The 24,650-nt window shown below is 40.8% G+C and overlaps 1 protein-coding gene and 1 non-coding gene across 7 annotated transcripts in view; one reads left to right on the top strand and one right to left on the bottom strand.

Annotated features, from left to right (window-relative positions):
- The window catches only part of OFD1 (OFD1 centriole and centriolar satellite protein), a 61,624-nt gene that overhangs the window by 3,903 nt on the left and 33,071 nt on the right, over positions 1-24,650 (top strand). For 3 of the 6 annotated variants that reach the window (NM_001192637.2, XM_005228446.5, XM_024988076.2), the window contains 6 exons: positions 5,829-6,029; positions 9,375-9,443; positions 9,532-9,562; positions 16,942-17,049; positions 18,573-18,709; positions 19,027-19,200. In NM_001192637.2, the coding sequence (NP_001179566.2) occupies positions 5,829-6,029; positions 9,375-9,443; positions 9,532-9,562; positions 16,942-17,049; positions 18,573-18,709; positions 19,027-19,200 (720 nt within the window). Of the gene's footprint in view, positions 1-5,508; positions 5,659-5,828; positions 6,030-9,374; positions 9,444-9,531; positions 9,563-10,170; positions 10,227-12,480; positions 14,925-16,941; positions 17,050-18,572; positions 18,710-19,026; positions 19,201-24,650 lie in introns of those variants that run through there. The other 3 variants (XM_024988075.2, XM_059883452.1, XM_059883451.1) reach the window with 3 other exon arrangements.
- Positions 22,546-22,652, bottom strand: LOC112445313 (U6 spliceosomal RNA). Its single transcript, XR_003033670.1, has one exon. It is a non-coding gene; the product is annotated as a U6 spliceosomal RNA (small nuclear RNA).

The raw sequence follows: 24,650 nt of genomic DNA, 5'->3' as shown, positions 1-24,650 counted from the left end.
CTGTTTAGATCTTTGCCCATTTTTTGATTGGGTTGTTTGTTGTTTTGATATTGAGCTGCATGAGATGTTTGTATATATTGGAGATAAGTCCTTTGTCAGTTGCTTCATTTGCAAATATTTTCTCCCATTCTGAGACTTGTCTTTTTGTTTTGTTTATGTTTTCCTTTGCTCTGCAAAAGCTTTTAAGTTTATTTAGGTCCCATTTATTTATTTTTAACAAATTTTTATTACTCTAGGAGGTAAGTCAAAAAAGATCTTGCTGTGATTTATGTCAAAGAGTGTTCTGCCTATGTTTTCCTCTAAGAGTTTATAGTGTCCAGTGTTACATGTATGTCTTTGATCCATTTTGAGTTTATTTTTCTGTATCATGTTAGAGAATGTTATAATTTCATCCTTTTACATTGTTGCTGTCCAGTTTTCCCAGCACCACTTATTGAAGAGATTGTCTTCTCTTCATTGTATTTTCTTGTCTCCTTTTTCACAGATTATGTGATGGTAGGTGCGTGGGTTTATCTATGGTTTTTTATCCTGTGCCATTGATCTGATCTGTATTTCTGTTTTGCTGCCAGTATCATTCTTTCTCGATTACTGTAGCTGTGTAATATAGTCTGAAGTCAGGGAGCCTAATTCCTTCAATTCTGTTTTTCTTTCTCAAGATTGCTTTGGCTATTCAGAGTGTATTGTGTATCCATACAAACTGTAAAAATTTTTGTTCTAATTCTGTGAAAAATGCCATTGGTAATTTGATAGGGATTGCATTGAATCTGTAGATTGCTTTGTGTAGTATAGTCATTTTCACAATATTGATTCTTCCAATGTAAGACATCTGTTTCTGTTTATATCATCTTTAATTTCTTTCATCAGTCTTTTCTGAGTACAGGCCTTTTGCCTCCTTCAGTTCAGTTCACTTCAGTTCAGTCGCTCAGTTGTGTCTGACTCTTTGCGACCCCATGAACAGGACGCCAGGCCTCCCTGTCCATCACCAACTCCTGGAGTTCATTCAAACTCACGTCCATCGAGTTGGTGATGCCATCCAGCCATCTCATCCTCTGTTGTCCCCTTCTCCTCCTGCCCCCAATCCCTCCCAGCATCAGAGTCTTTTCCAATGAATAAACTCTTCTCATGAGGTGGCCAAAGTACTGGAGTTTCAGCTTTAGCATCAGTCCTTCCAAAGAACACACAGGACTGATCTCCTTCAGAATGGACTGGTTGGATCTCCTTGCAGTCCAAGGGACTCTCAAGAGTCTTCTCCAACACCACAGTTCAAAAGCATCCATTCTTCGGTGCTCAGCTTTCTTCACAGTCCAACTCTCACATCCATACATGACACAGGAAAAACCATAGCCTTGACTAGACGGACCTTTGTTGGCAAAGTAATGTCTTTACTTTTGAATATGCTATCTAGGTTGGTCGTAACTTTCCTTCCAAGGAGTAAGCGTCTTTTAATTTCATGGCTGCAGTCACCATCTGCAGTGATTTTGGAGCCCCCCAAAAATAAAGTCTGACACTGTTTCCACTGTTTCCCCATCTATTTCCCATGAAGTGATGGGACCAGATGCCATGATCTTAGTTTTCTGAATGTTGAGATTTAAGGCAACATTTTCACTCTCCTCTTTCACTTTGCCTCCTTAGATAGATTTATTCCCAGGTGTTTTATTCTTTTTGTTGCATTGGTAAATGGGATTGTTTCCTTAATTTCTCTTTCTGATCTTTCATTGTTAGTGTATAGGAATGCAAGCCCAATGCATCGATTAGTGCTAGTAGTTTTTCTGGTGGCATCTTTAGGATTTTTCTATGTAGAGTACATCTGAAAACAGTTTAACTTCTTTTAAAATTTGTATTCCTTTTATTTCTTTTTCTTCTCTGATTGCCATGGCTAGGACTTCCAAAACTATGTTGCATAATAGTGGTGAGAGTGCACATCCTTGTCTTGTTCCTTATGTTAGAGAAAATGCTTTCAGGTTTTTACTATTGAGAATGATGTTATTAGTTGTGGGTTTGTTGTATATGGCCTTTATTATGGGCTTTTGTTGGGGTAGGTTCCCTGTATGCCCACTGTCTGGAGAGTTTCTTTTTTTTAATCATAAATGGATATTGAAATTTGTCAATTTTTTTCAGCATCTGTTGAGATGATCATATGCTTTTTATTCTTCAACTTGTTGATATAGTATATGGTATATACACAGTGATTTGTTTATATTGAAGAATCCTTGCATCCCTGGGATAAATCCCACTTGATCGTGGTGTATGATCCTTTTAATGCATTGCTGGATTCTGTTTGCTAGTGTTTTGTTGAGGATTGTTGAATCTGTGTTCATCAGTTATAGTGGTCAGTAATTTTCTTGTGATATCTTTGGCTGGTTGTGGTATCAGGATGATAGTGGCCTTGTAGAACAAGTTTGGGACTATTCCTCCCTCTGCAATTTTGTGGAAGAGTTTGAGAAGGATAGGTATTAACTCTTCTCTAAATGTTTGTTAGAACTGGTCTGTAAAGCCATCTAGTCCTGGCCTTTTGTTTGTTGGAAGATTTTAAATTACAGTTTCAATTTTATTACTGATCATTCACCTGTTTATTTCTTCCTGGTTCAGTCTTAGAAGGTTGTACCCTTCTAAGAATTTGTTCATTTCTTCCAGATTGTCCTGTTTATTGGTGTATAGTTGCTTGTAGTAGTCTCTTATCCTTTGTATTTCTGTGGAGTCAGCTGTAACTTCTTTTTTTTTCATTTCTAATTTATTGATTTGAATCCTCTCCCTTTTTTTCTTGATGAGTCTGGCTAAAGGTTTATCAATTTTGTTCATCTTCTCAAGTAACCAACTTTTAGCTTAATTGACCTTTGCTGTTGTCTTCTTTGTTGCTGTTCCATGTATATCTGCTCTGATATTTATGATTTCTTCTACTACAGGATTTTGTTGTTGTTCTTTCTCTAGTTGCTTTAGGTGTAACGTTAGATTGTTGAGATTTTTCTTGTTTCTTGAGGTGATATTGAATTGCTATAAACTTCCCTCCTTTAACTGCTTTTTGTTGTGTGCTCTATAAGTTTTGGGTCATTGTGTTTTTGTTTTCATTTGCTTCTATGTATTTTTTTTTATTTCCTCTTTGATTTCTTCAGTGATCTCTTGGTTATTTAGTATATTGTTTAGCTTCCAGGTGTTTTTTAAAATAGTTTTTTCCTGTAACTGATATCTAATCTCATAGCATTGTGGTTGAAAAAGGTGCTTGATACAGTTTAAATTTTGTTAAATTTATCGAGGCTTGATTTGTGACTCAAGATGTGATCTTTCCTGGAGAATGTTCCATGTGCGTAAGAAGAAAGTGTATTCTGCTGCTTTCAGATGGAATGTCCTATAAATATCAATTAAGTCTATCTGTCTGGTCTAATGTGTCATTTCTAGCTTGTGTTTCCTTATTTTCTGTCTGGATGATCTGTCCATTGGTATAAGTGGGGTGTTAAAGTCCACCACTATTATTGTTACTGTCAATTTCCCCATTTATGGCTGTTACCATTTGCCTTATGTATTGAGGTGCTCCTGTATTGTGTGCATATACATTTATAATTGTTGTGTTTTTTTTTGGATTGATCCCTTGATCCTTATGTAGTGTCCTTCCGTGTCTCTTATAATGATCTTTATTTTAAAGTCTGTTTGTCTGATATGAGTACTGCTACTCCAGCTTTCTTCTCATTTCTATTTGTGTGGCATATCTTTTTCCATCCCTTCATATTCAGTCTGTATGTGTCTTTATGTCTGAAGTGGGTCTCTTGCAGACAGCGTATACATGGGTCTTGTTTTTGTATCCATTCAGCCAGTCTGTGTCTTTTGGTTGGAGCATTTAATCCATTTCCATTCAAGGGCTTCCCTGGTGGCTCAGGTTAAAGCTTCTTCCTGCAATGCAGGAGACCTGGGTTTGATCCCTGGGTTGGGAAGATGCACTGGAGAAGGAAATGGCAACCCACTCCAGTATTCTTGCCTGGAGAATCCCATGGACAGAGAAGCTTGGTGGGCTACAGTCCACGGGGCCGCAAAGCGTCGGACACGACTGAGCGACTTCACTCACTCACTCACTCATGATCCTGTTACCATTTTCTTAATTTTGGGGGGTTTGTTTTTGTGGGCCTTTTTCTTCTCCTGTGTGTCCTGCCTATAGAAGTTCCTTTAACATTTGTTGTAAAGCTGATTTGGTGGTGCTGAATTCTCTTAGCTTTTGCTTGTCTGTAAAGTTTTTGATTTGTCCGTTAAATCTGAGTGAGATCCTTACTGGATAGAGTAATGTTGGTTTTATACTCTGTCAATTTCTGAGAGATGTGCTGAGGGTCCATAATTTTCATCTCTCCCACTTCTCCTCCACCACCCACAACATTTGTGGGGTTTTTTGTTTTGTTTTTTGAGCAGAGAAAGGTTTATTGTAGGGCCAAGTGAGGAGAACAGGTGGCTCATGCTCAAAATCCAAAACTCCCCAGTGCTTTTGGGGGAGAAATTTTTAATAGGCAAATTTTCTGGTGAGGGCTCTGTCCTTATTTCTGTCTTAGGGACATTGCAGGCTTGAATTCTGAAAATAGATTTCCCGCTTTGCATTGGCTTCTGGAAAGCCCCCAGCCACTTTTTGGATTCCTTCTAGCAAGTGCTAGATGGTGTGCTTTTTGTGTTTGTTTAGATGGAAATTCGTCTGTAATGTCATTCCACTGTTTGCTACTCTTCTTTTCATTTAACCCTACTTATAGCCCTAATTTAATTCTTACCCATTTCAGTACTTGTTTGCCAGACACTTTAAATCCTTTTAGTTAAGCTGGATCTGAATGTATTTCTTCTTCACTATGTTTCAAATTAAATTAAACCATTACATTTTACTGGTGGGGAAGGCTATAGTTTTCTCTTTTCAGTTACTTAACTGCATCAGATGAGACAAAGCATGTATATTCATTTAGTGTAAAAGTGTCATTTACTATAGGAGTTTAGATATACATATAATACATATAATAAGTTCTGTTCTACACTACTAAGTATATACTTTCTACTCTTTAGCTAAAGGATAGAAGAAAGAGATGGAACAAGATCTCCATTTGTTTCTTGTTTGTGTTCTATTAATAACAATTTCTTAGATGTTATTTACTGCTGAACTGCCATGAATCTAGGCAGTGTACTCTTAAACTCGGCCCAGTTGTGTGTTTCCAGATTATGTGCAAAATAGTTAAAATAAATATCCATTAGTTCAAATAACTTAGGGGATTTTCTTAAAACCCAAATGAATAATGATGCTCATGTTATAACCTTGAGAAAATTAGCCACGTTGAACCTTAATTTTACCCTTTGTAAGATAGAGGAAAATTATTACGTTTTACAGTGTCTAGAATTATAAATAGTCCACATGAAAGTGAATCTTAGTAAGTGTTTTTGGGTTTACTGATTTCTCTCTTGCATATATTATTTCCCTTTTGGGAACCTTATTTTACTTTGATTAATATACTTTAACATATTTAACCAGATATTTTCATCTCCTCCAATAATCTGCAGAGAATTGAGGGAGTAGCCGAATTTTCTCCTATATTTGAAACCCCAATGAAAAGTTCCTGAACTGGAAAGTGAAGTGAGTCTCATCACATTGTGGCTCACCCCCAGTCAAGCTGCTCTTTCCAGAACCCACTGGGCTGTTTGTCTCACAGGGTAAGACAGAGTGTGGAGGAGAAGGTTCTTAACTTGTGGCCATGAATCTTGAGCCATTCTGGAAATAAAAGGAAGGATTCTAATTCGTGTGACAAATCCGTGTACCTCCAGTGGAAAAAAGTCCTGCTGAAATTGTTTTCTCTTTTGTTTCATTTTTGTATTTGTTCTAGACGCAACTCAGAAACCAGCTAATTCACGAACTGATGCACCCTGTTCTAAATGGTAAAGTGCAGTCCCCATCCATCTCAGTGGAAGAGAGCTCCCTCTTAATAGGAGCTTCCAACTCTCTAGTGGCCGATCACTTGCAGAGATGTGGCTATGAGTATTCGCTTTCTGTCTTCTTTCCGGAAAGTGGCTTGGCAAAAGAAAAGGTAACATCTTTGCTTTTCTGAACTTTGTGTTAGTAGCTTCTTCCTCAGGTAATAACTAAGTGCTCCCTGGATAGCTGGGTCTGTTTCCTTTTTATCTCTGAAATTACATCATGTATTTGTTAATGTGACAAAGGAGTATGAAATCTAACATTGTTACCAGTTCCTTGGCGGCTTGCTCTGTCTTTATAAAATTGTGATGTTTTGGAGCTAGAATTGACCTGACACTCCATGTAGTCTGAGACCCTAAACTGCCATTTATCTTGAACATCTGTTGTGAGACTGCTGCTGCTGCTAAGTCACTTCAGTCGTGTCCGACTCTGTGCGATCCCATAGACGGCAGCCAACCAGGCTCCCCCGTCCGTGGGATTCTCCAGGCAAGAACACTGGAGTGGGTTGCCATTTCCTTCTCCAATGCATGAAAGTGAAAAAATAAAGTGAAGTCTCTCAGTCGTGTCCAACTCCTAGGGACCCCATGGATTGCAGCCCACCAGGCTCCTCCGTCCATGGGATTTTCCAGGCAGGAGTACTGGAGTGGGTTGCCATTATAGTAGATGAATTAGAGGTGAGGATCCAGCCTCTGGAGAGGTGAGATGATTTACTCAAACGGACATGATTTGTAAGTGGCAACCAGGGCATTAATCTACATCTACGATGTACTTTCGTAACTCTGCTACAGTCTCTTCAGATACTTGTCCTGTTTGTGATTAAGTAAGAGAAGAATACTGCTGCTGCTGCTACCGCTAAGTCACTTCAGTCGTGTCTGACTCTGTGTGACCCCATAGACAGCAGCCCACTAGGCTTCCCCAATCCCTGGGATTCTCCAGGCAAGAACACTGGAGTGGGTTGCCATTTCCTTCTCCAATGTGTGAAAGTGAAAAGTGAAAGTGAAGTCACTCTGTCGTGTCTGCCTCTTAGCGACCCCATGGACTGCAGCCTACCAGGCTCCTCCATCCATGGGATTTTCCAGGCAAGAGTACTGGAGTGGGGTGCCATTGCCTTCTCCGAAGAGAAGAATAAGTACCTTTTAAAAACCTGTGGAGTTCTTAAATAGCGAAACAGCTTTTTCCTAATTATTTTAACTGTCTCTCCACCAACCATTGAACATAGTAGTTACACTGTGTTATGTTAAAGGTAGATAGATATAGCCAACTCTCTGGGTTTTTTTAATAGACTTAATTTTTTAGAGCAGTCTATGTTTATAGCAAAAAGCAGTGCATCTGCTCCCTGACCCCACACAAGCATAGCCTCCCCCTCAACCCCAGCATTTTCTATTGTGTACATTTTTACATTCAGTGAACCTACACTGGCACTTCATTATCCCCTGAAGTCTGTAGTTAACATCAGGGTTCAGTCTTGGGGTTGTCCCTGTGTTTTTGCTGTTTATCTTGGCCATAATTGCCCAAAAGTGGAATACTCAGAAGTTGTAAGAGAACAACAGTGTTGTTATTGGAAAAACTTAAAATTTAAATATCCTGTATAGGGACTTCCCTGGTGGCTCAGTGCCTAAGACTCCACACTCCCATTGCAGGGGTTCTGGGTTCAATCCTCAGTCAGGGAACTGGATCTCACATACCACAGCTAAGACCCAGCCCAGCCAAGTAAATAAATAAATACTTAAGTAAACAAATAATAAATAGATACAGTATATTTAAACAACCAAATTTTACCAGCCTTAGAAATTCTTTTTTGATCCTTCCACCTGTGTTTCTCATATTTCACAATTTTGCCACTCAAACGAATAATAGTCAATCACATAGTTATAACACTGATGTAGTTCACACACTTAAAGATTTCTGTACTATAAAATATTTTCTTTAAAGGAAAACCAACAGAAGATTATATCAATGTCCTCAGGGTAGACATAATAATACACATGATAGTAGAAATACATGTTAAAAATATTCACTCAAAGGACATCCCTGGTGGTGGAGTGGCTAAGAATCCGCCTGCCAATGCAGGGGATACAGATTCAATTCCCTGGCCTGGGAAGATCCCACGTGCTGCAGAGCAAATAAGCCCCCAAGCCCTAGAGCTTCTGCTCTGTAATAAGAGAAGCCACTGCAATGAGAAGCCTGCACACTGCAGTGAAGAGTAGCCCCCACTGGCCACAACTAGAGAAAGCCCATGCACAGCAACGAAGACCCAGTGCAACCAGGATAAATAACATAAAAAAAATTACGCAAAATGTTTGACCACAGGTGTACCTAAAATAGCTTTAAACATTCATAGTTTCAAAGAGAGTAAAAACTTAGTTTATTTACATTTTGAAGCAATAGTAATTTTAAAACTTCATTGCCATTGAGAGACCCTGGAATATACTCACATGTTCATGGGTGAACTCAGATATTTGAGTGTCAGCTGTAAGCCATTAACCATTTCTGTTATTCTGTCAGGCATGTCATTTTTTAAAGATACTAAAAAATTTTTTTGAATTTATTTTAGACTGTGCTGGATTTTCATTGCTGCACGTGCTTTTCTCTAGTTGTGGCAAGTGGGGCTACTTTTTGTTTCAGCATGAGGCTTCTCTTTGCCGGCACTTCTCTTGTGGAGTACGGGCTCTCTGGCCGGTGGGCTTCAGTAGTTGTAGCAGGTGAGCTGTAGAGTTTCCCGCTGCAACTTGAGATGAGGCCCAATTCCCCTGCAGCGAATCGAGAGCAATCCCAAGTACCCCCTTGCAACTCGAAAGGAGGCCTGACTCCCCTGAGGCAACACGAGAGGTTCCCTCAGGTCCCCGTTGCAACTCGAGAGGAACCCCAAGCTTTCCACCACAACTCAAGAAAGACCATTCAATTCCCCACTCTATGCAAGATGACTCTCGATTCCCCTGCAGCAACTCGAGAGCAATTGAAAGTTCCCCCCTCACTCGAAAGGAGGCCTGACTTCCCTGAGGCAACACGAGAGGTTCCCTGAGGTCCCTGTCAAGTGGGGACATCAAAGTTTAGTGTAATTTAAGTGAAGAGCCACAATTTAAATAAAATAATTGTGGTGCACAGGCTTACCTGCTCCGTGGCATGTGTGATCTTCCCAGACCAGGGATCAAACTCATGTCTCCTATATGGGCAAGCAGATTCTTCACCACTGAGTCACCAGGGAAGCCCCAGGTATATCATCTTTGATGTGAATTATTTGGAGGTTAGTTACATGATCAAGAGAAATTTTATCCTTTTGACCTCAAAGTTTAGTGTAATTTATTTAATAGTATGAGAAAGCTTACATTTTACGTTATTAGCATATATTTATAATCTTATTTAGTCTGAACCATGATTTTTAGTCTTATATTCAGAAACATCCTAAATCATCACTTAATCATTGATGTTGAAATATGTGTACTTTTTCTTTTTTAAGGTATTTACTATGCAGAATCTATTGCATCTTTTTAAAATCAGTCCTGAATCCAGTCTCTACAAATCACTGGTAGGATTGTTTAGTTTTTAATAATCTGCTTTGGTTTGTTAATAATAACTGAATAGTTGAATAAAAGTAAACTGTTTTCTTTTAACAGATTTCAGGCTTTGATAAAGAAAACCAAAAAGGTAGGAGACTTCATCTTTGTAGACAATTGGAACATTTTTGTTATGTGTTTTTTTGTATAAAAGTATGAAGCTAATAATTTTTAGGTGGAAGAATAGGGACTTTAAATTGAATCATTTAAGGGAATTTAAATTGAATCATCGGCTTTTCCTTGCTGGCAGTTCATTTTAAAATAGAACCATTCATCTATTTTGATAAATGTGGATCTTTTTCCCCCAATTTTCAACCTTTTAAGATAGCTCTTACTCAAATAAGAGAGCTAGAGATAGCATCAAAAGCCCTACAAACCGGTTGAATGCTAGTTTTTTTTTCAAAGATACCCACTGTATGAAACACCTCCAAAACAAAGAGAACAATGTTTAGGCATCTGTCTCTGTATCCTAGATATCCCCCAAGTACAATATATCGAGTATTGTATTCGTATTTGCTTGAAGAATGAACTGTATGTTGTATGTTATTTTTGTAATCAAGTGTTTATATAGCTCTAATGCTGTCGCTTCAGTCATGTCTCACTCTTCGCTACCCTATGGACTGTAGCCCTCCAGGCTCCTCTGTCCATGGGATTTTTCTGGGCAAGAATACTGGAGTGGGTTGCCTTTTCCTTCTCTAGGGAATCTTCCTGACCCAGGGATTGAACCCTCATCTCTTAAGTCTCCTGCATTTCAGGTGAGTTCTTTACCACTAGCGCCACCTGGGAAGCCCGACTACTCTGAGATAATAGAAAAAATATATATTGATCTCTACCCCCAAGTCCCAGCACACAGCTCCCCAAACCCATGTAATTTCCTAAGAACACATGGAGCATCTCTTGTTCTGGTGTTGGTCTTTGACCTCAGTTCTTGACACAGGGCTCCAGAAACCCTTGTAGTTTCTGGGTGTCTCTTGTTTGAATGAGCCAGCACTGGGTATACTCCTGGATAGGGGCTGGTCATCAGAAGGACCAAGCCATGATTAGAAGCTTGGGGTTTTCAGCCCTGCCCCCCCCCCCATTCTGTTGAAGGGAAAAGGACTAAAAATGGTGTTAATAATCAGTCATGCATGTGTGATGAAGTCTTCATAAATCCCCAAAGTACGGGGTTCAGAGATCTTCCAGGTCAGTGCACAGGTGGAGGTGCTGGGGGAGTGGCATGCCTGGAGAGGGCATGGAACTCAGGCTCCTGCTCAGCTCCTGTGTAGTTCTCCTATTCAGCTGTTCATCTGTATCCATTATCATGTCCTTTAATAAACTGCCAAGTCTAAGCGCTTCACTGAGTTCTGTGAGCTGTCGGACACATTCAACAAGCACGAGGAGGATGGCATCTCCTATCAATAGCCATTGCTCAGAAGCACAGGTGACAACCTGAGCTTGGGGCTGGCATCTGAAGGACGTGTTAAGATATCTGTGAGAGGTGGGGGATCAGTGTTATGGTAATGAGGCCCTTCACCGGTGGGCTCAGTTCCTGGCTCCAGGTGGACAGTGTCAGAATTGAGTTAAATTGTAGGACACGCAGCTGGCCTCATAAGAGTATGGCTTGGTGTGGGGAGAAACCCCCACACTCTGGGTGAGCAGGGGTGCCAGGAGTGAAGTGTGGTGCCCTATTCTGTGTAAAAGCCAAGGAGGCTGACAGGGAGTGGAGAGGTGAGAGGTGGATTTTTGCCTACACAGAAGGAGGGAAGCTGAGGTTCTTTCTCCCTTTACGGCTGCTGTGGGTGCCAGGCCATGGGCTAGACTTGATGGACTTGGTAGTATGAACGTAAGCCAGTACCCTGCCTCTATTGCATAGCTGTTACTTAGAGCTTTTCAAAAAATCTGTAACATGATGTAATGGCCCTTTTAATGTTGGTGTGCTCCTGGATTTTGTCTGTTGCCAACATTGCTACCATCCTCATTGGGACATTCATTCATTACCATTCAGCAAACACTTGAGTACCTAGTTTCTGCCAGTCATTCGTCTGTCACTTAACTGCCTGGCCTCCTGGGCGTAATGTTAGCAGAGGATAAGTGAATCACATGACATTCTATTTTTGTTTTATTTTATTGTATTGTTGGGCTTCCCCTGTGGCTCAGCTGGTAAAGAATCCACCTGCAATGTGGGAGATCTGGGTTGGGAAGATCCCCTGGAGAAGGGAACGGCTACCCACTCCCATATTCTGGCCTGGAGAATTCCATGGACTGTATAGTCCATGGGATCGCAAAGAGTCAGACACAGCTGAGCAACTTTCACTTCACTTCACTTCATTGTATTATTGGAGTATAGTTGACTTACAGTATTGCATTGATTTCAGCTGTACAGAAAAGTGATTCAGTTATACATACATATACATTCTTTTTCCTATTCTTTCCCTCATATCCAGTATCATAGGATATTGAACATAGTTCCCTGTGCTGTACAGTAGGATCTTGTTGCTTATCCATGCTGTATATAATATTTGGATCACAAGATACTCTAGACCACCTGCAGAGTAGCTCATCCTTACTGAAGCTGAGGATGATAGGTGATCCGGGGTTGTACAGTCTAAGGCAATGGTGTCTAGTGTAACTCTGTGATGATGGAAGTGTCTGAATCTGTGTTTTCTAATATTGTAGCCACTAGCCACCATGGGGTTACTGAGCACTTCAAATGTAGTTGGTGTGAGGAACTGAGATTATAATTTAAATAGCTACACGATTTTTGGCTACTGGTTGTCATATTGGACAGCACTGCTCCTGCTGCTGCTAAGTCGCTTCAGTCGTGTCTGACTCTCTGCAACCCCATAGACGGCAGCCCACCAGGCTCCCCCATCCCTGGGATTCTCCAGGCAAGAACACTGGAGTGGGTTGCCATTTCCTTCTCCAATGCATGAAAGTGAAAAGTGAAAGTGAAGTCGCTTAGTTGTGTCCGACCCTCAGCGACCCCATGGACTGCAGCCTTCCAGGCTCCTCCATCCATGGGATTTTCCAGGCAAGAGTGCTGGAGTGAGGTGCCATTGCCTTCTCCATTGGACTGCACAGATCTAAGTAAATAGCTGCTGTCTGTAGTGTAACTATTTCAGGAAGGAATTAGGGGCTGTAAGGGGTTTTTAAATAATCCACTTATTTCTAGGTATGTATATTATTAAAAATAGCTTTTTGCTTTTAAACTCGTTCTTTGAACCTTTCTAGTTCAGAAAGACGTCTGGTCAACATCTCATACCAGCTTCACCCAGCCTCCTAGTAAAATCCCTGAAAGTAAGAAAAACTGAATTGCAGACACGTCATGTATCCTAGTGGCATAATTTGGATAAAACTCTTGGCTAACAGTAAAACAGCTACTGTTACAACGAAATGATTTTAAAATTGGTGACTTCCAATTAAGAAATTGTTGTTATTGTTCAGTCATTAAGTTGTGTCCAATGCTTTGAGACCCCATGGACTGCCAACACGCCAGGCTCCCCTGTCTTCTGTCTCCCAAAGTTGGCTCAGATTCATGTCTATTGAATCAGTGATGCCATCCAACCATCTCATCCTCTGTCGCTCTCTTCTCCTTTTGCCTTCAATCTTTCCCAGCATCAGGGTGTTTTCCAGTGAGTCATCTCTTCACATCAGGTGGCCAAAGTACTGGAGCTTCAGCATCAAGAAATTGAGACCATCAAAAAAACCTGTAGGAAGATATTTTGGACCTGACAGTTGTGTATTTCCTGACAGAGATCATTGGTCTTACTTAACTGTTTATACTTTGAGGATGCTGATCTGTTGTATGGTTTTTGTACTTTCCCCTAGATTCCACTACACATCCTTCCAACACCTAATTTTTCCTTTCAGAGATAAATGGTACCCAGAAAATAGCTGGGTGGAAAATTTGGACACTGACTCTTCTTTCTTGAAGTTAAAATCCTTACCTATGATTGACAAAAGAATAGATCAGTGGGACAGAATAGAGAACCCAAAAATAGGTCTATACAAACATAGTCGACTAGTTTTTGACAAAGGAAAAAGCAATTTAGTGGAGGAAACTTAGACTTTTCAACAAGTGATGCTGGAGCAATTGGACATGCATATGCATAAAAATGAACTTGGACACAGACCTTACACCTTACACAAAAATTAACTGAAAATGAATCATATATCTAAATGTAAAACACAAAACGATACAGATTCTAGAAGAAAACATTAGGAGAAAATCTTTGTGACCTGGGTTTTGGTGATGAGATATAAACATCAAAAGCATGATTAAATGAAAGAAAAAAAAATAGACTAGTTAGATTTTGTTAAAATTTTAAAACGCCTTTCTATGAGAGTGAAAAGACTAATTACGGACAGGGGGAGGGTATTGGCAAAAGACATCCAATAAAGGACTTGTGTCAAAAATATACCAAAAACTCTGAAAACTCAACAATAAAGACACAAATCAGTTGAAAAATGAGCAAAGGGTCTGAACAGGTAGCTCTGCAAAGAAGATATGCAGATGGCAAGTAAGCATATCAAAAGATGCTCCATGTTGTTTGTTATTAGACATGGAAGTTAAAACAGAAATGAGATAACACTTCCCATGTATTGGGATGCTAAGATCCAGCTCACTTATGGCACTAAGTGCTGGAAGGATGTGGAGTAACAGATGCTCTCACTCATTGCTGGTGGAAATCCAAAATGGTATAGCCACTTGCGGGGGGGAGTAGTTTGGTGGTAAAACTAAACATAGTCTTACTGGATGATCCACCAGTCATGGTCCTAGGTATTTACCCAAGTGACTTAAACTGTATGTGAGTGTTTATAGCAACTTTATTTACAGTTGCCAGAAATTGGGAACAAACAAGATGTCTTTTGGTGGGTGAATGGATAAACAGGCTGTGGTACATCCCAACAGGGAAATACTATTCAGCTAAGAGGAATGAGCTATTAAGCCATGAAGCTTGATAGCTAGAGAGAAATGAATCACAACTCTGTGTTGTTAATGTAAGAAGCTCCTCTGAAAAGGCTACATGGTCTATGATTCCATATATGTGACATCCTGGGAAAGGCAAAGCTATAGAGGTGGGCAGCACACCTGACCACCTTGTTGCTAGGTGGTTGCTAGGGATGTGGAGGGAAAGGGTAGCAGGTTGAAGAGGGGAAGCATAGGATGTTTTTTAGGATGGTGAAAATGTTCTTAAATTACTTGTAATTTAATTTAATTACTTGTAATGGTAGAATACATGGCGCTAGACATTTGTCAAATCCTGTAGAGCTTTACAAAGAGTGAGCCTTCATGTATGCAAGGGTAAGAGGTCAGGTGACCTCAGGATTAAATGCTGATTGTGACAAAACAGTGTAACCATAGTAACCCCACTGAAAGGGGTGGGGGAAAGATATGCCTACCTGTCTAACTCTGGAGAGGGATGAAGATTGCAACTGAAGGCAGAAGAAACTACATAGGCTATGTAGTCAAGGTGAGTTACTTCTCATGGGGGTGCTGGTTGAAAGTTTTGAAACCGTTATATGTGTGGGCTGGAGTTGAACAATACAGTAAGGGAATAATAGATGGTGGGAGCCAGGTGGGAACTTAGAGATAAACAGGAGGAGGCTAAGATTCATATGGTACTGGTGGCATTGGAGACATCTGTATGAACTTATGTTTAGCTTAACATAGATACAGATGAGACATAGAGATATTTATAAATAAGTATGTATACATAGTTTTAGAGAAGGAAATGGCAACCTACTCCAGTATTCTTGCCTGGAGAATCCCAGGGACGGCGGAGCCTGGTGGGCTGTGGTCTATGGGGTCGCACAGAGTCGGACACGACTGAAGCGACTTAGCATTAGAATACATAGTTTTGGAGAAGGAAATGGCACCCCACTCCAGTATTCTTGCCTGGAAAATCCCATGTACGGAGGAGCCTGGTAGGCTGCAGTCCATGGGGTCGCAAAGAGTCGGCCACGACGGAGCGACTTCACTTGCACTTGCACTTGTAGAACAGAAATAGCCTCACAGACATAGAGAGCAGACTTGTGATTGCCAAGGTGGGGGAGGGTGGGGTTAGCAGAGGTAAGCTTTACATAGGGGATGGATAAACAACAAGGTCCTACTGTAGAGCACAGAGAACCATATTCAGTATCCTATGATAAACCACAGTGGAAAAGAATATTCTTTAAAAAGTACATATATGTAAAACTGAATCACTTTGCTGTACAGAGGAAAGTAACATTGTCAATCAGCCACAGTTAAAAAGATCTAGTATATTGTAATATCTTCAGTAGTAAAGGAAAAAAGGCCCTTGGCTGATGCAGAAATCCAGTCATCTGTTCTAAGAAAGTGAAAACTTATAAACGTATACTAACTTAAAAACTTATACTCATGACTTAAAAAAAAAACAACCCAAAACAAGTTTCAGGGAATTCCTTGGTGGTCCATCGGTTAGGACTCCATCCTTCCATTGTGGGGGACCTACGTTCGATTTCTGGTTAGGAACCTAAGATCCTACAAGCCACATGGCACAGCCAAAAAGAAAAAAAAAGTTTCAAACTATTCAGAAAGGTATAAAGTAAAAGAAAAATAGAAACTTCTGTTCATATTCTTTAATTTCACTTTCTGCTGATAACTAGAATGAAGAGTGTCTTGTGTATCCTACCAGCATTTAGTTTAGGGGGGTCAAAGTCTATATGTAATTAAACCACATATGTTCATAAATGGGATTATATTATACTATTGTGCAATTTGCTTCCTTTGTCCAGCAATATATTTTTATCAGTGTACTTAGACTAATTATGTTTAAAGAATGTATTTAATTATCCCCACGTTGATGAAGATTTTATTATTTGGCGTTTGCCATTAGAAGCATGTGGTGTGCAGTGCTACACCCTTTTGAGAAAGTGTAGTTCTATAAATTCAGAGAGGTAGAATGACTGGGTTAAAGGGCACTTGGATTATGAATATCCATAAACACTGACCAATTTCCCTCCCAAGTGTAAGAGCATGCCTGCTTCCCTGCTCCCTTGCCAACACTTAGAGTGCTGAAGATTAAAACTTTGATAATATGTGTATTGAGAAAATATAGTATTTCTTTTGTAGTATTAATTTGCATTTATTTTTATTTTGTTCATGTTTATTTAACACTGAAAATTTTTTCTGTAAACTTTGTCCGTGTCTTGCCCTATTTTTCTGTTTTCTTGCTGATGTTAAAAGCTCTTTATGCTATGAAAATTAGTCCTGTCTCCATATTATGGCAAATACTTGTTTTTGGTGTATCATTTGTCTTTTGACTTTGTTATTTCATGCCTTATATAAGTTCTTAATTTTCATGTTTGATGTCATACTTGGAAAGGCCTTTCCTCAGAAATTATTCTTAAAAGATACATGATGTGAAAAAGATAATGTTATAAAACCAAGATTGCATAAACAGTGTTTGAGCAATAGTTGAATGAAAGAAAGGTGTGAAACAAAACTGTATACATTGTATCTTTCAGGTTTTCTTATACAGTTTCTGAAAGAATTGGCAAAATATCATCAGAATAAAGAAAGTTGCAATATGGAAACTCAGACAAGTTCAACATTTCCTGTCAAAGACTCTCTTGGTAATTGTGATCCTCTTCCATAATTACACTTCTTCCATTTTCTTTTTTCAGTGAAGGTGACGGCCTGATGTACTGTATTATGTATTTGTTGCTTCACTGAGAGGGATGCAGGCTGCTGGTGGCATGTTTTCTGGAATTGTTGCTCATTTTTTCTCAGAAGGACCAGGAACTGCTCTCCAGGGCTGCTCCTTCCTTCTTGACCACCAGGGCTATGCTTTCCACCTCTCACGGGGATCCATAGGCTCACTTCCTTTCTTGTTTGTTGGGTTGAAGCTCTCTTGACTGGGAGGTTCTTCCCTGTGTCTCATGTGACTTTATGTTATAGCCACTAAAGTGGGAAGATCTCAGACTACTTGCATTGCAGGGAACTAGAGAAGTCAGTGGGCCATCCTTTCATTTTACAGTTGACAAAGCTAAGGTCACTTGAGGAAGAACAATTAGGCAACGTCCTGTCTGGGTTAGAACTGATACCAGAGTTCAGGTTTTCTGGTCCATGACCTGGACCCTTTTCTGCTGTACAGGCTTCTGTAGAATACAGAAAAGTAGATGGAAAACCATGGCTGACATTTTGCCAATCAGAGACATCACTGCCAATATTTTACTCCCTGATGACTCAAGCGGTCAAGAATTCTCCTGCAGTACAGAAGACCTGGGTTCAATCCCTGGGTTGGGAAGATCCCCTGGAGAAGGGAATGGCAACCCACTCCAGCATTCTTGTCTGGAGAAGCCCCATGGACAGAGGAGCCTGGCACGCCCCAGTCCATGAGTCAGATACAAATGAGCACACATATTTTAGTCTGCTTCTGCAAGCCGTTTTTTCCTCTGCCTGCTTTTTGATGATATTGGTGTCACACATGGTTAAGACTGTATGAGAGGGCCAGGTTTGCAGTGTGCTTCATGGTTGGTTTCAAATCCACAGTTGGTTTGAGGGCTGGGAGTCTCCTGGAAAGACTGCTGGAATGTGAGACAATCATAGACCTGGCCTTAGCCCCACTGATGCCATTATGTAGCTGTTTAGCCCTCTGGAAGTCCCTTCAACTGGATGGGCATCAGTTTCCTCCTCTGTGAAGTGGAGGAAGTGAAACACGTGATCTTTGATTCCTCATAGGGTCAGTGTTTTGAAAGTGTGAGTCAGCTCTAACCAAAGTGCAGTCAAAGAGCCCTCTCCTGTGGCACGTAGACACTAGAAAGGGATGCCACTGTTATTTGACTTAAAGTATACTTTTTGTTTTCTTTTCCCCTGATATTTTATATTGGATTCTCAAACTTTCAGAACAGTTGAAAGCTTTATGGCGAACACTTACACAGCTCGAGTCTGCCATGAAATTTGTTATACTTGCTTAATCACTTACCTGTCTGTCCATTAAGCTCTCTCACTTTTTGGATACATTTGTATTAATAAGTAAATGGCAGACATCCTTAACACTTTCTCCTAAGTATACGCTGTGCTTGAACAGAGCTCTGGCCATTTGCTCACCTGCCCGTGTCTCTCTGACCTCATTTTCTATATTATTTTTTGGTAGCGGAGAAGCTTCAGCTTATTGACAATGAGTTTGCAGGTGCTTGCCCTCAGCAGCCAAAGTTAGAATCCTTAGAAATCAAGTTAAACGAATATAAGAGGGAAGTAGAACAGCAGCTACGGGCAGAAATGAGTCAGAAGGTAAGATTTATCTTGTTATCATTAAGAGTGATGTTTTTGCTTGTCTTTTAATGTCTTCACCTTCAGTATGTGGGGAAATCACTATAATCTTTACTAATGAATGTTGTGCGTACTGTTTCTCTTGCCAGATGATGTCAGTTCTTTATGACTTTTGAATACACCCTGTAAGTGTAGTGAATGAGATGAAACATGAAGATGAATTAAACTAAATATATTTAGATAGCGTTAATGTTAAAGCTAACAGTGAAGAGAGAATTTGTTACTGTTTCTTTACTATAGTTATTGGTATTTACAATTTTTTTGTCATCAATTGGCAGTTGAAATACTTTAAAGATACTGAAATCATGAAAATTAAAATGGAAGAAAAAAGGAAGTATGAGAAGGAGCTTGTTGAGTTCCAGAATGAATTTGAGAGAACTTGTCAAGCAAAATCTGAAGCCCTGATGTCTCAGGAAAAGATAACCCTAGAGAGAATTCAAAAGCACCAGGAGGTAATATTCTAAAATCATTTACTGGGGTGGGGGGGGGCATTTCTGGGCTATCTCTTGAGTAGGGCCTGGGGTCAAGAGCACAAGGGAAAGCACAGGACTTGGAAAGGATGTGCAGGCATCCTTTGTCCAAGACGGCTGGAGGGAATGGACTGCAAACGGGCTGGTCCACGCTGGGAGTGGGAGAAACTTGCACCAAAGAAGCAGCAGCTTTGAGGTTTGGTTAACAGCAGGGAGGAGAGGATCAGAAGTGTGAAGTAGCTGCGGTCACTAAAGGAAACGAAGCCCTGGAAAGCAGACAGGGTTGCTGAGCTGTGTCAAGGGCTCAGCCGAGGTGGGCAGCCTGGACCAGCAGTAGACCAAGTCCAGGGTTTCCAGGTGATGGCCCCAGTGCAGCTCTCAGGAGGGTGTGTAGTGTCGGCAAGGTTGGAGGGATGGAGTTGCTCAGGGAGATGAGCTTGAGAGAGCTGAAACTCCTTGGCTTCAGAAAGGCAGCCCATTTCATGGAAGACACTGGTGTTGGGCAGGGTAGGGAAGGGAGCTCAAGATGGCGGGTGGCCGCTAATATAAAGCAACAGGGACCGTGACATGGCAGCCTGAAAGACACTGAGAAGCAGGTCTTGGGATTCTGACGGGTGGAAGAAGAAGATGGGTCAAGAGGACAGAGTTGCAGGTAGGGGTTTGAGGTCAAGAATGCAAACAAAATGCAACGTGCTGCCATGGGAACAGAGGTGGAGGCATACAGGGCTGCCACGTGGGCGTGTGATCCTGTCCACCAGCATGGTGGCTGGATGGGAGGTAGAGGGGTTGCCCGGTGGCAGGAGTGGGTGTGGGGAGAGATTGGATCCATTGCTTTAGGAAAAGTAGGTTCCTTTGTTAAGGTTGTATCTTAGACCAGACTGGATCTGGGGCCCTGCTCCCTGTGGACAGCCAGGGCTTCTGTCAGGAAGTTGTGTTGAAAGTAAGAGACTTCCTCCCAGTGTCCACCCTTGCTTGGAGCTTCTCAAAAAGACCCAGTTATTGAATGGTAATTGCACCCCCTCTACAAGTTTGGTATAAACAGTTCTGAGAATTGGGCTCACTTAGAATGGGAAAAACTAGAGATCTCTTCAAGAAAATTGGAGATACCAAGGGAACATTTCATGGAGAGATGGGCACAATAAAGACAGAAACAGCAAGGACCTAACAGAAGCAGAAGAGATGGCAAGAATACACAGAAGAACTGTACAAAAAAGGTCTTAATGACCCGAATACCCACAATAGTGTGATCACTCACCTAGAGCCAGACATCCTGGAGTGTGAAGTCAAGTGGGACTTAGGAAGCATTACTACAAACAAACCTAGTGGAAGTCATGGAATTCCAGCTGAGCTATTTCAAATCTTAAAAGATGATGCTGTTAAAATACTGTGCTCAATATGCCAGCAAATCTGGAAAACTTGGCAATGGCCGCAGGGCTGGAAGAGGTCAGTTTTCATTCCAGTCACAAAGAAAGGCAACGCCAAAGAATGTTTAAGCTACTGTACACTTGTGCTTTTTTCACGTGCTAACAAGGTGATGCTCAGAATCCTTCAAGCCAGGCTTCAGCAGAACGTGAACTGAGAACTTTCAGATGGACAAGTTGGATTGAGAAAAGGCAGAGCAACCAGAGATCAAATTGCCAACATCCGTTGGATCATAGAAAAAGCAAGGGAATTCCATAAAAACATCTATTTCTGCTTCACTGACTATGCCAAAGCCTTTGACTGTGTGGATCACAACAAACTGTGGAAGATTCTTCAAGAGATGGGAGGGAATACCAGACCACCTTACCTGCCTCCTGAGAAGTGTGTATGCAGATCAAGAAGCAACAGTTAGAACTGGACATGGAACAATGGTCTGGTTGCAAATTGGGAAAGGAGTACAACAAGGCTATACATTGTCACTCTGATTATTTAGCTTCTGTGCAAAGTACATCATGCGAAATGTTGGACTAGATGAATCACAAACTGGAATCAAGATGGCTGGGAGAAATACCAATAACCTCAGATATGCAGATGACACCACCCTTATGTCAGAGAGTGAAGAGGAACTAAAGAGCCTCTTGATGAAAGTGACAGAGGGGAGTGAAAAAGCTGACTTAAAACTTAACATTCTGAAAACGAAGATCATGGCATCTGGTCTCATCACTTCATGGCAAATGATGGGGGAAAAGTGAAAGCAGTGACAGAAACTATTTTCTTGGGCTCCTAAATCACTGGACGGTGACTGCAGCCACGAAATTAAAAGACGCTTGCTCCTTGAAAGAAAAGTTATGACAAACCTAGACAGTGTATTAAAAAGCAGAAACATCACTTTGTTGACAAAAGTCCCTTTAGTCAAAGGTATGTTTTTCCAGTAGTCGTGTATGGATGTGAGAATTGGACCATAAAGAAGACTGAGTGCTGAAGTATTGATGCTTTGGAACTGTGTTGTTAGAGAAGTCTCTTGAGAGTCCCTTGGACAGCAAGGAGATCAAACCAGTCATTCGTAAAGGAAATCAACCCTGAATATTCATTGGAAGGACTGATGCTGAAGCTGAAGCTCCAGTACTTTGGCCACCTGATGTGAAGAGCTGACTCATTGGAAAAGACCCTGATGCTGGGAAAGATTGAGGGCAGAAGGAAAGGGGTGAAACAGAGGATGAGATGGCTTGATGTCATCACTGATTCAATGGACATGAGTTTGAGCAAGCTCTGGGAGATAGTAAAGGACAGTGAAGCCTGGTGTGCTGCAGTCCATGGGATTCACAAAGATTCGGACACGATGTAGTGACTGAACAACAAGCTGTAAAATAAATGTTGGAGGCACAGGTGTTTGTGAGGCTTGGATTGTGTTTATACTAACAATATCATCTATTTTTCCTAACTTTAAACAATTTTTATTATAGAAAGGTTTTCACACAGTTGGATGTTTCTTTACTCTGTACACAATTATTCTTACTCTCCATAGAAAAGCTGCTGCTTAACTTCTCATCGAGTGATGGCAAACACTAAAATCCTGATTTTAACAGCATTGTAGTAAAAATGCCTCAGTGGTTTAAGTTGAAAGCAGTATATTGGTACATGGCTCTTGTGCTCATTTACTAAGAACGTACAAATGTCTTTATTCAAAAATACAAAATAAATTATGTGTAGGCATGGACAGTGGCAGCAATAAACCATTCTGTTGTCAGCTGAAACCAGTAACTGATGGTTTTAGTTATTTTCTTAAACAACAGCCAGCCTTTTCTTCAGTCATCTTCAACTTACCTCACCTGGAGTTACTGGTGAGGAACACTGCCTTGAGCTACTTCTCACAGTTCATTAATAATGGCAAAGCACTATTCTAGGAAGAATATGGACCACTGCACGAATTTGCCTGTCATCTTTGTGCAGGGACCATGCTAATCTTCTCTGTGTCATTCTACTTTTAGTATATGTGCTGCCAAAGCGAGCACTAACAGTGTCATCTTGAAGACAGGTGACAAAGTCAGAAAGACAAATATACCATTCAGTTCATTTCAGACACTCAGTCGTGTCCGACTCTTTATGACCCCATGGGCTGCAGCACGCCAGGCCTCCCTGTTCATCACCAGCTCCTGGAGTTTACTCAAACTCACGTCCATCGAGTTGGTGATGCCATCCAACCATCTCATCCTCTGTCATCCCCTTCTCCTGCCTTCAGTCTTGCCCAGAATCAGGGTCTTTTCTGGTGTGTCAGTTCTTTGCATCAGGTGCCCAAAGTACTGGAGCTTCAGCTTCAGCATCAGTCCTTCCAATGAATATTCAGGACTGATCTTTAGGATGGACTGGTTGGATCTCCTTGCTGTCCAAGGGACTCTCAAAAGTCTTCTTCAACACCACAGTCCAAACGCATCAATTCTTCGGTGCTCAGCTTTCTTTATAGTCCAGCTCTAACATCCATACATGACTACTGGAGAAACTATAGTTTTTGACTAGATGGACCTTTGTTGGCAAAGTAATATATCTCTGCTTCTTAATATGCTGTCTAGCTTGGTCATAACTTTTCTTCCAAGGAGCAAGCATCTTTTAATTTCACGGCTGCAATCACCATCTGCAGTGATTTTGGAGCCCCCCAAAAATAAAGTCTGTCACTCTTTCCATAGTTTTCCCATCTATTTCCCATGAAGTGATGGGACCAGATGCCATGATCTTAGTTTTCTGAATGTTGAGCTTTAAGCCAACTTTTTCACTTTCCTCTTTCACTTTCATCAAGAGGCTCTTTAGTTCCTTTTCACTTTCTGCCATAAGGGTGGTGTCATCTGCATATCTGAGGTTATTGATATTTCTCCCAGCAGTCTTGATTCCAGCTTGTGCTTCATCTAGCCCAGCGTTTCTCATGATGTACTCTGCATATAAGTTAAATAAACAGCCTTGATGTACTCCTTTTCCTATTTGGAACCAGTCTGTTGTTCCATGTCCAGTTCTAACTGTTGCTTCCTGACCTGTATACACATATCTCAAGAGGCAGGTCAAGTGGTCTGGTATTCCCATCTCTTTCAGACTTTTCCACAGTTTGTTGTGATCCACACAAAGGCTTTGGTGTAATCAATAAGCAGAAGTAGCTGTTTTTTTTGAACTCTCTTGCTTTTTTGATGATCCAGACGGATGTTGGCAATTTGACCTCTGGTTCCTGTGCCTTTTCTAAAACCAGCTTGAAATCTGGAAGTTCATGGTTCACATATTGTTGAAGCCTGGCTTGGAGAATTTTGAGCATTACTTTACTAATGTGTGAGATGAGTGCAACTGTGCAGTAGTTTGAGCATTCTTCGGCATTGCCTTTCTTTGGGATTGGAATGAAAACTGATCTTTTCCAGTCCTGTGGCCACTGCTGAGTTGTCCAAATTCAGAAAAACAAATATACCATATGATATCACTTAAGTGAGGAATCTTAAATATGAGACAAATGGACATATCTGTGAAACACTCAAAGACACAGAGAACAGACTTGTTGTTGCCATGGGGGAAGGATGTGGAGGAGGGATGGATTGGGAGTTTGGGATTAGCAGATGCTAACTTTTATATATAGGATGGATAAACAACAAGGTCCTACAGCATGGGACAGGGAACCATATTCAGTATCCTGTAATAAACCATAATGGATAAGAATATAAAAAAGATGTATTTGTATAACTGAGTTACTGCTGTACAGCAGAAAATAACATAGCATTGTCAATCAACTGCACTTCAATAACATTAAATAAAAAAAGACGACTGACTAGATCAACCAGTTCACAGACTCGGACCCTGGTTTATTCAACTGATCTCTGAAGGCTCTTGAGAAGGTTGCCGTTTGTGAAGAGTATCATGCCTTTATTCTACCACCTGGAATGCCCCTCCCCTTCTTGGCCTGATAAAACCATCCAGTCCTTCAAAATCCAGCTGGAATGCCAGGTCCTTGTGATGCCTCTCCTGACCCCCCACTGATGGACTCC

Source organism: Bos taurus, chromosome X (genome assembly GCF_002263795.3).
Source record: "Bos taurus isolate L1 Dominette 01449 registration number 42190680 breed Hereford chromosome X, ARS-UCD2.0, whole genome shotgun sequence".
Classification (NCBI taxonomy): Eukaryota; Metazoa; Chordata; class Mammalia; order Artiodactyla; family Bovidae; genus Bos; species Bos taurus.
This window is presented reverse-complemented; position numbering and strand designations above follow the sequence as displayed.